General features: G+C 35.9%; 1 protein-coding gene across 4 annotated transcripts in view; it reads right to left on the reverse strand.

Moving 5' to 3' along the window:
* Positions 1-16,848, reverse strand: part of LOC117409386 (lipopolysaccharide-responsive and beige-like anchor protein) — a 282,415-nt gene that overhangs the window by 190,585 nt on the left and 74,982 nt on the right. For 3 of the 4 annotated variants that reach the window (XM_058999623.1, XM_058999634.1, XM_034015363.3), the window contains exons 31-33: positions 14,685-14,763; positions 13,630-13,763; positions 11,362-11,423 (exon numbers count right to left, since the gene is read on the reverse strand). In XM_058999623.1, the coding sequence (XP_058855606.1) occupies positions 11,362-11,423; positions 13,630-13,763; positions 14,685-14,763 (275 nt within the window). The remainder of the gene's footprint in view (positions 1-11,361; positions 11,424-13,629; positions 13,764-14,684; positions 14,764-16,848) is intronic. The other variant, XM_058999629.1, reaches the window with a different exon arrangement.

Consider the following 16,848-nt stretch of genomic DNA (forward strand, 5'->3'; position numbering starts at 1 on the left):
CTGTTGTACCCTTGAGCAAGGTACTTTACCTAGATTGCTCCAGTAAAAACCCAGCTGTATAAATGGGTAATTGTATGTAAAAATAATGTGTAAAAAATAATGTAATTGTATGTAAAAATAATGTGATATCTTGTAACAATTTTAAGTTGCCCTGGATAAGGGCATCTGCTAAGAAATAAATAATAATAACATCTCTGCTAACAGCGAGTTTAAAACCAGCAATAATGTATTCCCGTCAGTCATGAAAACTTTTAGAAAACCAGGTAAAGACAAGGCCAGACAACACCCCCCAAATTACTGGCCTGGATTTGAAGTGTCTGCGGGAAACTGAGGCACTGTCCCGACACCACGGTCGGATTGGTGTGTAAAGTCTGGTTCGATCTTAAACTTAATCTGGCAATACACGGACACGATGGTGTCCAACAACTAACAAAAACATCTTTTGAGATCCGAAAGGATGAAACTTGAATATGTGTGCCTCACATATAACGAGGACACAAACTCACCTCAAGATTCGGCTTCAGCATCCATCGCAGCTACTCTCCTGCGTTCTTCGGTGTTATTTGAAACCCCGCCCAGACTATCCACATCATTAGCTTGTGCTCAGTCCTCTAGTTTTGAGAGACCACTTTCGATGCAGAGATTCATAATAAAACAGAGATGTGCAATTTATTTTTAATAAGTGAACAATAAATGTAATTAAATTAAATTCAATTCAATTCAATTCAATTCAATTCAATATGTGGGACTATATTACACAGCGGATGTATACACAATAAAAGTTTCTGGTTTTGTCTTAATTTAAAATGTGTTTTAATTATTTTTATTCCCCCAAATGACAGGCAGCCATGTTATAAGCAGTATAAACCACTTCAGGCCATGTGGTTCCGATGATATATACCACTTCAGGGGTGGTTAAAGACCCTTGGCTTACACCTCGGGCCTTATCACCACCCCAGGCGTGGTACTGTATATATCATGGGAACCGCACGGCACGTCGTGGTTTATACCTTACTTATGCTTGTCATATCACAGTGACCTCTGCCAGAGCATGTATAGAGTCAAATTAAAGATGTGATTGCTGCAGCATTTAAGCAGCCACTACCAACTCCAGATGAGATGGTATCTGATAAAAAGAAAAAAAGTCTTTATTAGTGCTTTCCTCACATATATTGAAATTTGAATTATGTCTACACTGAAAAACTTACAAGGAGAATACATAATTCATTTCTTTCAAATTACTAAAGTCAAGCTAAAGTCAGATTTTGTTGATTCAGAAAAATAGAAAAGCAAACACATTTAGAATCTCCGTTGTAAACAAAGTATTTGAATAAGTGACCAATACATATGCATCTATTATAGCAGTGCTATGATAATGCTGGGTATCATAATGCATATATAACTTCTGTTGGTCAAAACAAAAGAGTTGCAAATAACACTATGGCTCAAGAAAACAAAATGGAAAATATATTACATCTTTGTGGTTTGACAGATTTTCTTTCAGTTACCTTCCACTAAAAGACAAACGTAATATCCGATTGGAATGCACACTTAGGTATGTCTTGTTCACTGAAGTCTTAGCTGTTTGATTTAGGCATATGGATGCACAAAAGCATTTTATCTCCATAAAAAAATAAATTAAAAAAAAGTTCAAGATATTCTCTTCAGACATTCTATAGCTTTATGTAGCTGGGGGTGGGAGATTTGTGATTAATTATGCCTGCCAGACAGTCACTTTTGTGAGAACTGTTAAAACTGCAAACAGATATTACCAATGTTCACCATTCCTTCTTTATGTCCTCAGTTAAAAAGCCTAGCTGTAAAACAGTTGGGTGCCAACTTAAAACACACTTTATTTTAGGCGGTCCCCATGCTCTTAGGCCCACTTCCTGTCAGGAAGGGTTCCATTTCACTGCATAGGTCCCATCAGCAGGGAGCTTGCAGAATTAAGTGCCAGTGGATACTACTTTGTTTTTGATTTGCCACACTCGAGAATATCATTCAATGAATTTGTTATGAAAATCAGCATGATGTTATCCTTTTGACTAGACGAACAAGTCGCAGGGTACCTGTGTATGTGCCCCTTTACTTGAAAAAAAAAAATCCACTTACATAGAACTGGTCTTGAACCTTGTGTGTATATTTTTTTAAACTACAGGACGTCTTTCTGGCTGTGCAGAATAGACGAAACTATTCGACCCATATGTGTCTGCATTCCACGCACTGAAGGTTATTTAGTTTGCTCTACTTCATTACAAAAGGGCTCAGCTTTGCATCTAACTTTTAGTTTCCAATTTCCAATTAATTAGTTTGTTCCGCCAGTGCAGTTTTAGAGTTACCTCCAATCTTGCACTGAAACATTAAAATTGTTAAGAAAACAATCAAGATACATGTAGGAGCCCTAGAAATGAACACTGACCAAGAGTGAGATTTTACATCTCATTTCAAACATTAACAGTTCTAAATTGTGTAAAGAAGGAAACATGGTACAGGTATATAAAAAAAGAAAGAAATGTTTTAATCAATCAAAAAAAAAAAAAACACACAACCTTACATGGAACTGCAGCCCGCAAGTCAAAAACTTAAATGTAAAACTGGGTATTGGTGTATTAGTGTAAAACAAAAAAAAAAGAGATGATATCCTGTAACATACAACAGTGCATTGCATCTCTAATGTTTAAAAATAAAGGTTCTACAGCTATGGCCAAAGGTTTTGCATCAAATTTATGATTGTGGCACAATTAAAAAAAATATATATATATATATATATATATATATATATATATATATATATATATATATATATATATATATATATATATATATATATATATAAAATCAGACTTGCAGTCGGGTCCTCAAACCTCGAGTCCGAGTCTGTGACCAAGTCACTATAATTTTAGTCCAAGTCCGAGTCACAAGTCCTTGACTTCGAGACTCGAGTCTGAGTCCTTGAAACAAACTCAAATCAATTGTCATTCAACTAGTGGTAGTAGTGGGGGTACAGTTTACCTAATGGACATTGTCTGATATCCCTCAGGAAAAATGCACAAATAATAATAAAATTAAACATTTTAAAAAATGATTTTGATTTATTTTTTCTAGCTAGATTATTCTATCTGCATGCATTTTTCAACTTGTCTGTCACTATCTTCTTTTCTTTTGGAATTGGAATACTGTTTGAATGTACCTGAAGTTTATATATAAGTTTATATTTTATTTTAGATAAAGGGGCATTCAGAACAGAAAATAGGAGGCACTTTTTTACAGAGAGAGTTGTGAGGGTCTGGAACCAACTCCCCAGTAATGTTGTTGAAGCTGACACCCTGGGATCCTTCAAGCTGCTTGGTGAGATTCTGGTATCAATAAGCTACTAACAACCAAACGAGCAAGATGGGCCGAATGGCCTCCTCTCGTTTGTAAACTTTCTTATGTTCTTATATAAGCTTCAAATTCAAGTTTGTGGATGTTGTTTTTCACTTTGATAGAAGACGTGATCTGGACTACAGAGCCGGTGTAGTGTTAGAAAGTGGTACAGTCAGAATGCGATACGCGTACCAGAACTTCACCTGTAGTAGTGTCAGAAAGTGGTATGCTGTCAGATTTTGGTACATGTGCAATCAATTGCGATCTGATAGGTGCTTTTCTTTTTTCCTATTGTCAAATTGAGGTACACTTACCATTAATTATATATCATTTTTTTGCAAACTTATACCAGAAACAGACAAACAATTTTTCTAAAAAGAAAAACCAACTTGCGAGATGTCCACCGCAAAGTTGCACAAGTAAAAAAAAAAAAAAAAACTACAAGACCCGATGTATTGCATATGAAATATTCACATACTATTTTCTTAATGGTGGAAAATATGATAAATTATATTTAAAATGACGTAAGAGACTGCAAAATTGGATACATTCAATTAAAAAGACCGAAAACAGCATAACGTACCAGATTTGAATATGCGCTTACCTGCTTTCTTAGCGGAAGTTGTTTAGGCATACCATGAGCAAATAGTGTGCCGAGTACCACTTTTTAATGAGTACCTGAAAATAACTCTACACCGGTATAAAATTAAAGTTACTTTCACCTCTGACTATAGCATCTACTTTGACTTCAATTCGGGTCAAATCTGCCAATCTGATTTAGACATTGCCTGAACTGTAAATATATACCGGGTTCTTAAATAGTACATTTTTGTATTATTTTTATTATTTGATTTGCAAAACAGAAACATTATGTTTCACTTACATTTATTATTATTATTTTTTTCTTAGCAGATGCCCTTATCCAGGGTGACTTACAATTGTTACAAGATATCACAGTATAAAGCATTGCATTATAAAACATCACACTACAATCATATTATCATATTATAAAATATCACATTACGGAATATCATAACATAGTTAAGAGCAGTTCCGAAAGTACAATAAGATCAAATTTAAGTAAGAGCAAAATAAAGAATACACTAAGGTATAAGTAAGAGCAAGTTTGACTAACAGCAGTTATAGTAAATATTTGCTCACTGCATTTGCACTTACTAAGTCTGTAATACAATGATGCTTACAAGATTATGCTTCAGTTCATTTGATTTCAGATAATGTATTTTTTATCTTTTCTCTTTTACACAAAAACATATTATATTTATGTATTTCCCCTTTGTGTAGGTTCATAATGGAATAAAAGCATGAAGTTCACACACAGCCAGATTTCAAGTTTGACCCTGCACAGCGTATTGTTAATGCGTTTTTCCTGCATCCATAATAAATTATTTTCATTTTGATAAATGAAGTGGTATTAAGTTATTCTGTCGTTCTTTTTTTGCTATCAATCAGTCCTTGTCATATCAGTCTGATGTGCCTGTTTGACGGTAGGCAATTTTCGATTTGAGACTTTAGTGCCTAGTTTTTCAGTGAATTTGCCAGGTGAATACATTGACGTTGCTTGCAAACAGTGATGGCGTGTGCTGGGAACGCGTGGAGATTAGAAGTAAAGCACAGGAAATGTAATCACACAGCGACTTTCTGATATGAAAGCAGTGTGGAGTAGTGGTTAGGGCTCTGCACTCTTGACCGGAGGGTCGTGGGTTCAATCCCAGCTGGGGGACACTGCTGCTGTACCCTTCAGCAAGGTACTTTACCTAGATTGCTCCAGTAAAAACCCAACTGTATAAATGAGGAATTGTATGTTTAAAAAAAAAAAAAAAGTGTTCTGTATAATGTATAATGTAATATCTTGTAACAATTGTAAGTCGCCCTGGATAAGGGCGTCTGCTAAGAAATAAGTAATAATAATAATAATTAAGAAGCTCTAAAAGTATAATTCTAACTTACATGACTTTTTTTTCATTATTTTTTGTTTTCAATAAACTCTTAAGGTGACCAATGTTCTATTGTTTTCAGTGCAAACAAATAAATTATATTTTCCAAGTATATGGAAAACTACAAAGCGGTATGTAATTCAATATGTTAACGTAACATTATTTCAGCAGGTTTCATTCGACTTTATGAAGCAAAATTAGTTTACTCTATAGAGTGATTATTACCATTCACTAGACAAAACAGTGGAGGCTTCCCCTTCACTCACACCTGGAATACTCATGTTACCTGTGCTGTTAATCCCCAACCTTTTATAAGCAGTAAAAAATGTTTTAAAAAGTTGCAAAAGCCTAAGTGGAGTTCAAGGCAACAGATGTCCTTTGTGAATAAAATGCTGAAGCCTATGTAGTTTTTGATTGTCCATTTGACAGTAACCCAAAAGGTTAAGTAGCACAGCTACACCACTGCATATGCAGCTATATGAAGGGGCAGATTGAAGGATTTAGGAGGTTATGAAAAAAGTTTCATGGATTTGGTATAGGAAGCAGCGCTCATCTGTTAGCCATAAATAGGCTAGACAATACAGACAATTTTTCAGTGTCAAAACCTTAGTGTTTCAAACTCTGAGTATTGATTCTGAACCCATCGTGGCCGCATGCTCCTTGTCAGCAGGAGGTTAAACTCTGTGCCCTTATTGCTCTCTATTTCTGGCCTAGAGGTCAAGGGGCATGAAAAGCCAAGTACTCTGGGAAGTCAAAAGCCCTCTTCCCCTACAGTAGAAAGGTAACCATCTGCTAAACAAGTTAACTCTGGCTTTGAACGCAAACGTGTCATTATACAGTTAAGGGCTTGGTAAAACGCACAGCTCCTAAACAAATTGAGAATTCATGACTCTTAATGCACCAATCCAAGCTCTGCTGTGTGCCTATGCAAAAACTACAACTGTACACACAATTCATTTGTTTAAAGTAAAGAAAAACAAGCTCTTAGGTGTATTATGGCAAGGGCTGCACCAAGGAACTTGGACGATCAATAATATACAAGTAATTACATAGCTCTAAAAACAAAACATAATCCGGTTACTTAACAATGTATTTTTTTTCCCTAAAGGGATATATAATCTGTACAATAAATAATTAATAACTTGAGAGAGTTTGAGACTAAAGAAGCAATAAGAAAAATATATGCAAATACACAAAACCCAGTACAAATTACAATTAAAGAATCCAGTATAGAATGAGCACAGGTCTGTGTAAATTATTTCTTTTTAAAACATAGAGCTTAGATAATAAAATTGACCACAAATACCAACACAAATACTTCTAACGCTGAAGGAAAGAATGTTTCTTTAAGATGACATCATTTTTAATATGAACTCCTGGCAGGACAGCTTGATGTTAAACCTGTTTATTAAATTATTTCTAGATGAAACTTAAATCAGTTCAACAAACAGCAGATATTATCAAAATTATTTAGTATAAAAGGATATTGTTAACAATCCAGACACAGAAATTTCATTTTCAAGCAAGTTATGGACTAAAAAAGGTCTTACGTTCACTCATGCCTAGTATTTAAAGCAAACAAAACTCTGAATTGCTTTATAATGTACATTTTAAAGTGCTTTCTGGCAGTGGGCAGTAGCACATACCTGCAGTGTATATCACAAAATAATTTGCTGTAACCAGACAGTACACAAAATCAGATCAGTGAAAGCAGATTTATAAAATCCTGGCATAATAACGAAATGGGAACGAGAATTCATAAGTGCATTTACAGTCAGACTCGTGTAATACATACTGGTAACAGGACCCTTTGAAAAATTCAAGTGAGCTGCTGCTTTTAACCTCCCATTCTCGAATTTGTATGTTCCGACTCTCAATTGTGAGACAGTATTCAAGAGACAAAAGACCACTGTATCATCCAGCTATCTAAATGGCCTTTTTTAGAGGGAAAAAAAGTGTTTCTTCACAGCAATCTAGCTTTAAGCGCTGATGTTAAATTAATCTCAGATCTCTTTTTAAATTATGCCAGTCTAGAGCTACTACAGTCTAGCTATCTTTTTTTTTCTGTGTACTGGATGCATTTCTGATAAATGGGAAAAGAATAGATGACCCGGCAGAAGGCTCAGACAATAACATGTGATTTACGGGACACAAATGCAGCTACTATAAGATTTATCTGACAGCCCTTTTAGATAGTGGACTGTTGAGTATCCGATGAAATGATTTCTAGTCTGGAAATTCGACTACAGAGTAGCCCAAAGCATTATTTATTTATTAGATGTTTTGGGTTGAAAACATTTTTAAAACGATGCACTTCAGAATGCAGAGCTATAAATTTAGCTTTAAATCTGGACTTGAGGTGGTGTTATTGGAAAAGATGTCAGACTGAATTAGGACAGGCAAAAATAGAAGCTTTTTAAAGTTGCCTTCAATGCTATGACGATGCTTTCAAAAATGATATTCATCATGTCTAATAAGGAAGTGCACTTTGAAGACACATTTATTATTACCTGTAAACCCAATGAGCTGTGATATAAGGTTACATGATATAACAAAACAAACAGTACTTTTTTTTTTTTTTAAGTCATTATACTTGTTATTTATTTATTTATTTAAAGATAATATAAAAAAAAATACAAAAAGGTACACATTCAGAACTATGTATAAAGGGCTCAGTCCGTTTTGATACTGATAAACCTTGCTATGTACATTTTCAATAGAGAACCAGTTCAAATCAACTGCAAACTCCGAGGGCAGCAGTGTGGAGTAGTGGTTAGGGCTCTGGACTCTTGACCGGAGGGTTGTGGGTTCAATCCCTGGTAGGGGACACTGCTGCTGTACCCTTGAGCAAGGTACTTTACCTAGATTGCTCCAGTAAAAACCCAACTGTATAAATGGGTAATTGTATGTAAAAATAATGTGATATCAATTGTAAGTCGCCCTGGATAAGTGCGTCTGCTAAGAAATTAATAATAATAATAATAATAATAATAATAAAAAGGCTCCCATTTAGTGTTGTTAGACTCAAATCGCCATGGCAACAATATGGGTAAATGCTAACTATGACAAGTTGTTTCAATGCAGTTACTTAAACAGCCTCTACCAATTCAGCATAATATGACATCATATCAATTAAATACACAGCAGACCCCATCATATCCTAATTTAATTGGTTCTAGGGGTCCATTGGATATGTGACTATATCTATATATCTATATATATAAAATCAGAGGGAGTTGTCATACTACATTGTAGTTGCTTTATTAATATCAGGACAGTATAAACTAACAATGTCAGATGCATAAATGTGCCATGAAAATGATCGCAAAACAGTATTTGGCAATTTACAAAAGAGCATTCCAAGAACAGTTCTTACCATGCATTCAGTCCATGCCAAGGCTCTGTAAGTGCATGTTAAACCAAGGCAGAAAGCATACATACAACAAAGTGGTTGTGCTTTATGTTTTTAATGTTACAGTAATTAAATTACTCCCTTGCTTTCTTTTATTGAACATTGTTAAACTGCGCAGTTTGTTTTACGTGAAGTGACAGTGATCCCCAACATCAGCGTCTGTTCTGTTTTTATTGTTTGTTTGTTTATTTTTTATTTTCAAATGACTCCATTCTCTCCTACTAACAGCTTAATTTACTGTTTTAAACTCATAATCAAATGTTCATTGATCAGCTTCCATCTATACCATTCAGTAGGTACAGTAGCTGCATGTGTCAATGACACGAGCCAGAGGACCACCGGTTAAGAGGGTATCATATCTTACAGGATTGGATACGATGGGTTCTACTGAATTGGTATATTATACTACCAGAACCAAGACTGACATACTTTCCATTTGAAGAAAACCAACAACTTGACTACAATTCAGGTTAGAATTGACCATCAATGTTTCATTAACAAGGGACTTCAACTTTTACACACAGCCACAGGAACTCTACAAGCTGATGTGACATTTTTAACAGTGCATCAACTTGTAACCTGTATGTTTGGACAGTGATTCTACGTAGCCTGCCACAACAATTCTGATCGATTGTATTTATTTGTTACAGCCATTAATCAGCAGGTTGCTTGGTTATTAAATTAAATGGTGAACCGAGACAGACTTTGTTAATAATGTTGTGTTTAAATTCACTGGTCCCTCTTTTACTATTCATCTAGTAGAGATAGCACTTGACAAAGCAGACTACACTCACAGTGGCACTAAGAAACGATCCTTATTGCAGAGTTTTGAAGTTAGATATAAGAATCAATACGATGCACAAGAGTGGGCTGAAATATACCATTCCCCAGTTAATGTTCATGATCAAAATTGATCTTTAATTGCAAAAGGCCACATCTCCTTTTAGCAGGCACTATCAAACTACTGTTTAGAATCCAATTCTCAACGCGAGTCTGACGTCGTCGTGCAGACATCTCTCATATTTGCCGTGATTAAAAACTAGTTTTTGACCTGATCCCTTGATCTTTGACACCGGACCCACTCCATCTCGCAGAGGAAATTAATTAAAATTTTAGAGAGATAGTATCACATCCCACCCCATCTTACTTGAAAAAAATCAATCAAACTCAGCCCTGTCTCCTCCCCATATCTGCAACATGTCCACTTGATATCTTGTTCCGTATCTCTTCAGCCTTCTTGTACTGGAAGTAAGTTCACTTAATAGTTATATAAATCACTTCTGCGTCTAACCCGTCGGATCCCATCAAAGAACGCAAAACGCAAATCATAAAATGTAATTATCGCAGCACAACAGTCTGTATGTAATTTATCTCTGGATAAATAAGGGCTCATTTAGATTCTATCCATTTTTAATTTGAGGTGGAACACTTCCCCCACCATAAAATTACATTTGCATCGGGTGTGAGAGAATGTATTTCCTGTGATTTATTAAAGCAATCAGCACCATATTTTCTGTCCCCTTTTTAACTGGAACTTCAGCCTCCTGTGTTGGAGTACTTTGCAGCTTGGGCTCAAGCAGCGGCCATCGCCAGATTCTCAGTTTGATTAGATTAGCATTAAACAACACCCTGACAGATATGACAAATAGGTGCATTAGACCATGTCATTTATTCTCCCTTCTGGATGCTAAGGTTCAGTTCTTTCCTGTGCCCCGGCTTCCCAAATATATGCAGCAAATGACACAAAAACTGATGTGTAATCTCTATTTATTACCGTTGGAAAATAACTACAGTGAAAAATGTGAGATAAATGGGGGGGGGGGGGAAGCAGGGAAAAGCATGTTTTTCATTAAAATAAAACTGATAAAAACACATTGGAAAAAGCAGGCGTGATGCAATTAATCAGCATTTTTTCCCCCGCATTTCTGAGCCGTTGTACTTTTATTTTTGTAATGTGTGTATTATATATGCACACAGGTTACATTCATACACAAAAAAAGCCTTTTTGCGTGCTTGTGTGGAGTATAGTATTTGCCACCGTATAGCTAATGTCTACAACAACTCCACTGTAACACCCATTAGGTGTGATCTCCTGAAGCAATTGTCCTTATTGCACTTTATTGACAACATGTAGAATTGATTTTTTTCGCACCTGCTATGATTCTTTCATTTGTATTCATGAACTATCCATCAGCATTACCTAAATAAATGTGGAAACACTGCCACAAAAAAAAAATCGATGCAAAAGAAACATTAATTTTGCATTATCCTTTTTTGTCAAACCACCAAGTAAAACCATCAGGGCTGCAAATGAAGGTCAAAGGTGTTTAAATGGGTTGAAACCCTTGACCTCTTGACCAATATTCCTTTCATTAAAGATACCTTATTTTACATTATTTTAAAGTAATAAGTGGGGTTCTATTGACAGCCAAGGGCTGGCTTCAAAGTGTCCATGAAAGATAAACAGTGTATTAGTCTCTCTCTCTATTTATTGCATATAACTCAAGAGCTGTAATTCAGCTGCTTTACTGCCAGCGTGAAAAAAACGCTATATTAAGCAGTGAACAAAATGAAGAGCTTGTTGTTGTTTTAAAGGTCTGTTTTGTGTCATGTACAGCACAGACTTGCCTGAGAACACAGCAGCATGACCAGCTCCACAACCGAGCTGCTGGACTTCATGCAGACCAAACCTGAAACGAGAAGAAAGAAAGGTGACCCAATAACCTCCTATTCTGCACAACCAAATCAGTTTCTTATATTACCACAATAGAATGCAATCAATGACTAAGTCAAGGCCACTTTGCGGATGTATATATCGCAAAAGGGTTGATGTTTTTTAAACCAATTTCCACAGCATTAATTTATCTGAGAGAAGAGCCAACCAAGATAATAATAGAATCTTGTGTATTGTGCACTGTATTTAATTTTTGACATTAGCCTATAAAGAATTTTAAAACTGTGTTGATGCAACACACATAGGCTAGGGTAATAACAGGGACAGGCCTCTGTTTTCATTCTACACTGAAAATCTGAAAAGGAAAACAGTTTGGCTTTTTGTAAACTTAATTAAATAGTACAAAACATGCTTGGAGAAATGAATATGAATGAATATACATAGATATCGTCTCCTGTCTGTCTGTTTTTCTTTTTTTTTTGGTGGGTGGACATCAATTTCCATGCTAACATGTTAACACATTTCCATGCAGCTACCATTAAAAAATTGTAACACAAACAAAAAAAAAAAAAAAAAAAAGAAAACACACACAGGCCCAGACCAATCTGAAATATTGATGAATTTAATGAACCAACAAAATGTAAATGTAAACTAATACATAATTGTGCCTTGTATTACAGCTACAAATGTGCAGAGCATATGTCGTATTGATCCATAATATCTGCATTTTGCTGTTTCGGAGCGAGGGGGTTATTATATATGCAGAGAGGGAAATGGCTCCATGACCTTTGCTTTCTCAGTTACTCTCTCCCTTCAGCCCTCCAGCTATCAATCAAGTTTCCATTTTGTTTGGTGGCAGCAGACATCCCAAACACTCTTATTAGTACTCTGACCCATGACCCCTTTCTCTATAAAACCTTTGCAGAACTGTAATCAGTTAGTTAAAAGATACTCTAGATGGTTTACGACTTAAATTTGATTACTATAGGTTTTTCAAAATATTAAGAGCCAACACTTGAAAACGGCCCCATTCATTACCAAGTGCCTTCGTGGTGGGATCCCAAAACAGCCTGTGAAGTTCAGAGGGCTCATTTACAAGCAAGACTACCCTTTCCCTATGAATGAGAGTTTAGATTATATTCTCCACCAGTGGGGCTCTCAGAATCAAAGGGTCTGCACTTGTTTCAGATCTATAGTGTGATCAAAGTGGTAAATTCAGATTACTTTATACAGTTCATACATCCATATAGTATTTAATGGAGAATACAGACAAGACTTTGGTAATAATTTAAGTTGTAAGCTAGTAAGAGCAGAAACTATTTTATCTATTCATCAAAACTATTTAATCTATTCTCCCGTTATGACACAAAACATTGTTTGACTGAGAGTATAAGGTTAATTAAAGGGAACACAGGTACGTTTCTAAAAATTTCTTAATTAAAACTATATTTGCAATTCCCACAACTGAATTTAGACTCTCCGGTTACCATCAGGGAGTAGACAGGGAGGCATTTTTAACAGAACTAGAATGTGAAATATACCATTGTAATTTAAACATCCATAGAAGGAACGCGCCTCTGCCAGTCACGCGACATGTTTTCAATTATGTTTCTGTTTTTTTTTTTACAGGTAAAAATCTAATGTTTACAACCAGTCAGAGTTTCTGAGATCTGTAGCTCCAATATTGTATGTTGCTCACTTCTCTATCATGATCCACTAGACCTTTATGTGGAATCCTAGTTGACAGCTCCTTTTGGAGTACCTCCTGGTTCCAAAGAAATCACATGTGGTGGCCTTTCAACTATGCTAGTTGAAAGGTCAACTCATCATGTGATTTCTTTGTAAACAGCAAGTTCTATAAATGAACAGCCAATTAAGATTCTCCAGGCTCAGATAATGCCAGGATTTTGATACGATTAAAAAAATCAATATTGGAGCAATGAAACTTGACTTTAAAATGTCATAAACAGGCAAATGAAAAGTAAAAATAATAATAATACAACAGAAGAAGTTACAAACAATGTAACTCTGAATTCAATGATTTCATGTATGTGTACTGTATTAAATAATATCCATGGGAATCTCAGGAAGGAGGATTCCCAGTGTAGGCTCTTTGTCTTTTACAGTAGCCAGGAGCCCCATTTCCTGTTTCAGCTTCATAAGTCCATCCCACCACAATAGTATGGTGGTATCAATGTGAGGGTAAGAAATGGAAGACTTACTTGTACCTTCTATGAGCAGCTCCTGCCCATGGCTGCCCAGAAGGGTACGGGAAAGGAAGGGAGCAAAATCCATGAAGATCTCCCTCAGGAGAGGGGCAGCCTTTTCAAGGGCATGTTCAAGCCTTTCAGAAATGCTGCAGAAATGAAGAGATGAATCAGAGACTTCGAGCATTTTTCACTTTGATGTATAAACCCTAAAGCATTCCTCTCTTTCTACAAATGCCAAAAGCTATCAATAGCACAATGTTCAGTTTTGATTTAACTTTTTCCAATACATTAACAAACAGAACAACATCTTTTAATCTGGTTGTTTGTGTTTTAAAATTCAATTTTAATGGCTCCCGAGTGGCGCATCCGGTAAAGGCGCTCCGCGTGGAGTGCAGGATGCGCCCCATAACCTGGACGTTGCCAGTTCGAGTCCAGGCTATTCCACTGCTGACAGTGGATGGGAGCTCCTAGGGGGCGGCGCACAATTGGCCGAAAGCCGGAGGGAGGCTTAGGTCGGCCAGCGTGTCCTCGGCTCACCGCACACCAGCGACCCCTATGACCTGGCCAGGTGCCTGCAGGCTTGCCTGTAAGCTGCCCAGAGCTGCATTGTCCTCCGACGCTGTAGCTCTGAGGTGGCTGCATGGTGGGCATGCAGTGTGAAAAATAAGTTGTTGGCTGACGTCACACGCTTCAGAGGACAGCGTGTGTTCGTCTTCGCCACTACTGATTCAGCGCGGGGGTGGTAGCGGTGAGCTGAGCCTAAAAATAACTGGCTATTCCAAATTGGGAGAAAATGATAAAAACAATGGGCAACTACTAAATTAAAAAAGAAAAAAAAAATCGATTTTAAAAAAGAATGTGTGCCATTTGTAGTGAAAGGGATTTAAGAGTGCGTATTATCTCTTAAATTAATAATACTTAAAATATTAATTATTCTTACTGAAAACATATTGTGACATCTTTAGGTCAGAATTAGTGTTAATAGACGAAAGAAAGCAACAACTTTGTAAATCCTGGAAAACTGTTTAGAATACAAATATTGACAAATATACTCCAAGCTGAATTACCTCATATTTGAAGCAGAATCTTGTGTCATTGGGGACACACTGGGAACAGATGGTAGATTTGCACTTGCAGATCCACTTCCTGTATGAAATACAAAATTATGCTATTGCAACATCTCGATTGTTCACGGTTTTAAACAAATTGTGCGTTACATATATTTTTTCATTATATACAGTGACTTCTTAGCAGTGAATAGTTGGGATGTCTATTTGCTTATGACAAGTCTCTGTGCACAGCACTGGCCATCTGTCTATACGACACACAATCATGGAGTTTATAATAGAACTAACAATGGATAATATAGTTGAGCTGATATATGAATATTTTTTACAAATATGGATTGTACCAACCAATTGTGGGATTATAATGCCAGATACCTATGACTTAGAGAAATAATGGGCACTGGAGCGGGATTGTTACTAGAAGCCATAGTTGATTGAATTGCTGATCTGAGGCAATCAAAAAAAAACACAATCTAAAATTTAAAAAAATATTACAAATCTAAAATTAAATATAGAAATAAATCAAATATAAATGTGAGCATTCACCTTAAATGGACATGTTTAAATGCAGTAATGAAGGATGTGTGACCATAGTGGTTCCCTTACTGGTAGACGTCAAAAGTCAATACAGAGATGAAAGCCTTTTCACACTTTCTCCTCCAAAACCTCCAATTTTTCACTTTCAGGGTCCAGATAAGTCAGTAGGCAGACACTCTCCGAAAAATCAGTAACAACGCATGGCAAGTTTCAAAAAAACATCTGCAGTGAAAGTGTTACAAGTGCTAAACACCACAAGACCAGAGCATGTGTCTGTGGCATTGGAAGGTCTTGTATGCGTAAATGAAGTAGCCACTTCAAACATGAAGGACTAAATTGACTTATCTCTATTAATCTCTTTCCTGATAAACTGGCTCCTTCAGACTGACTGCTTTACAGACATTTACAAGGACTTGAAAGAAAATGCAAATAGATTAACTGTCTAGTGTTCACCCAGTGAGGGCCATTGTTTACATAAATTGACCAGAATAATAAAAAGGTCATCACAACTTATTTTTTTAAATTTTAGCACCATGTACCATTGTGTCCTGTCCACTTTTTAAATACGGAACGTAAATATAACCTCACTATATAAAGTTTAATTGCTGTCAATTGAATCTGTATTTGCAACAGACAATCAGGATAAAATGGAATACTTATAGGTTAGGCAATGAATGTTTTAATATTACCACATATCATTTTACATACAGTAATCTTGTTTAAATGTATCAACAAAAATGTGTATTTCATATATGTCTAAATGCTGATATTTTATTTTTAAGCAAATGTTTGTGCACCTCTCCTAAAAAACATACATGAATTAAGTACAAATGTAACCGTCTGATACTTGTGACATATTCCAGTTCTTTCACACTTATCAGGACAGATTAGATATAGAACCGTTATTCAAGCTCTGGACGTTTCGGCATTCTTGCATATTCTCTGGTGTAAACACCATTACATTTTAGTCTTTCACTCTTACTAGTCTATGTCTGCATTAAAAAAGTACTGCCATCAAAGGGTCTACAGGAGTTGGAAATTTTAATAAGATGCTTACCAGTCCACAACCACTACACAATCATTCAGGTGACTACTGCATCAGGAAAAGTCCACCTTTCTTTAGGAATCTGTTTATTCACAGTTATAGAACAAGTTGGGTATCCCTGAACTACAGCAGAATGGGTTACAACCATTGTTGAAAGGGAAAGATAGCTAATTACTGTGCAATATTAAATTAGTAGTTTGTTTAATTATACTTTGCTTGGTTAGCAGTCAGCTGCTGTTCTCAATTGGTTTCTTTTTATACTTAAATAAATATGAGTATATATTGAAAATGTTTTGCCAATTTTGATTTGTACAACATTTGCCTACAATGTTTAACCAGACATGTATTTGTAGCACCAAGTACAGTAAGTGCAATCATGCAGGAAACTTTGCTACATACAAGAATTTAATAGGCCATCATGAACTAGCATTTATTTCTCGTGTTGTTTTTTTTCCCCATAATACATGCCGAGGACATCATGGCACAGTATGATGCATTTCCAGATAATTACAAAACAAGTGGCACTAAATTTAGCAGATCAGTGTTGTTTTTAGATTTGGCAGGATGAAATGAAAACAGATT

The sequence above is a fragment of the Acipenser ruthenus genome, chromosome 2 (assembly GCF_902713425.1).
Source record: "Acipenser ruthenus chromosome 2, fAciRut3.2 maternal haplotype, whole genome shotgun sequence".
NCBI classification, from domain to species: Eukaryota; Metazoa; Chordata; class Actinopteri; order Acipenseriformes; family Acipenseridae; genus Acipenser; species Acipenser ruthenus.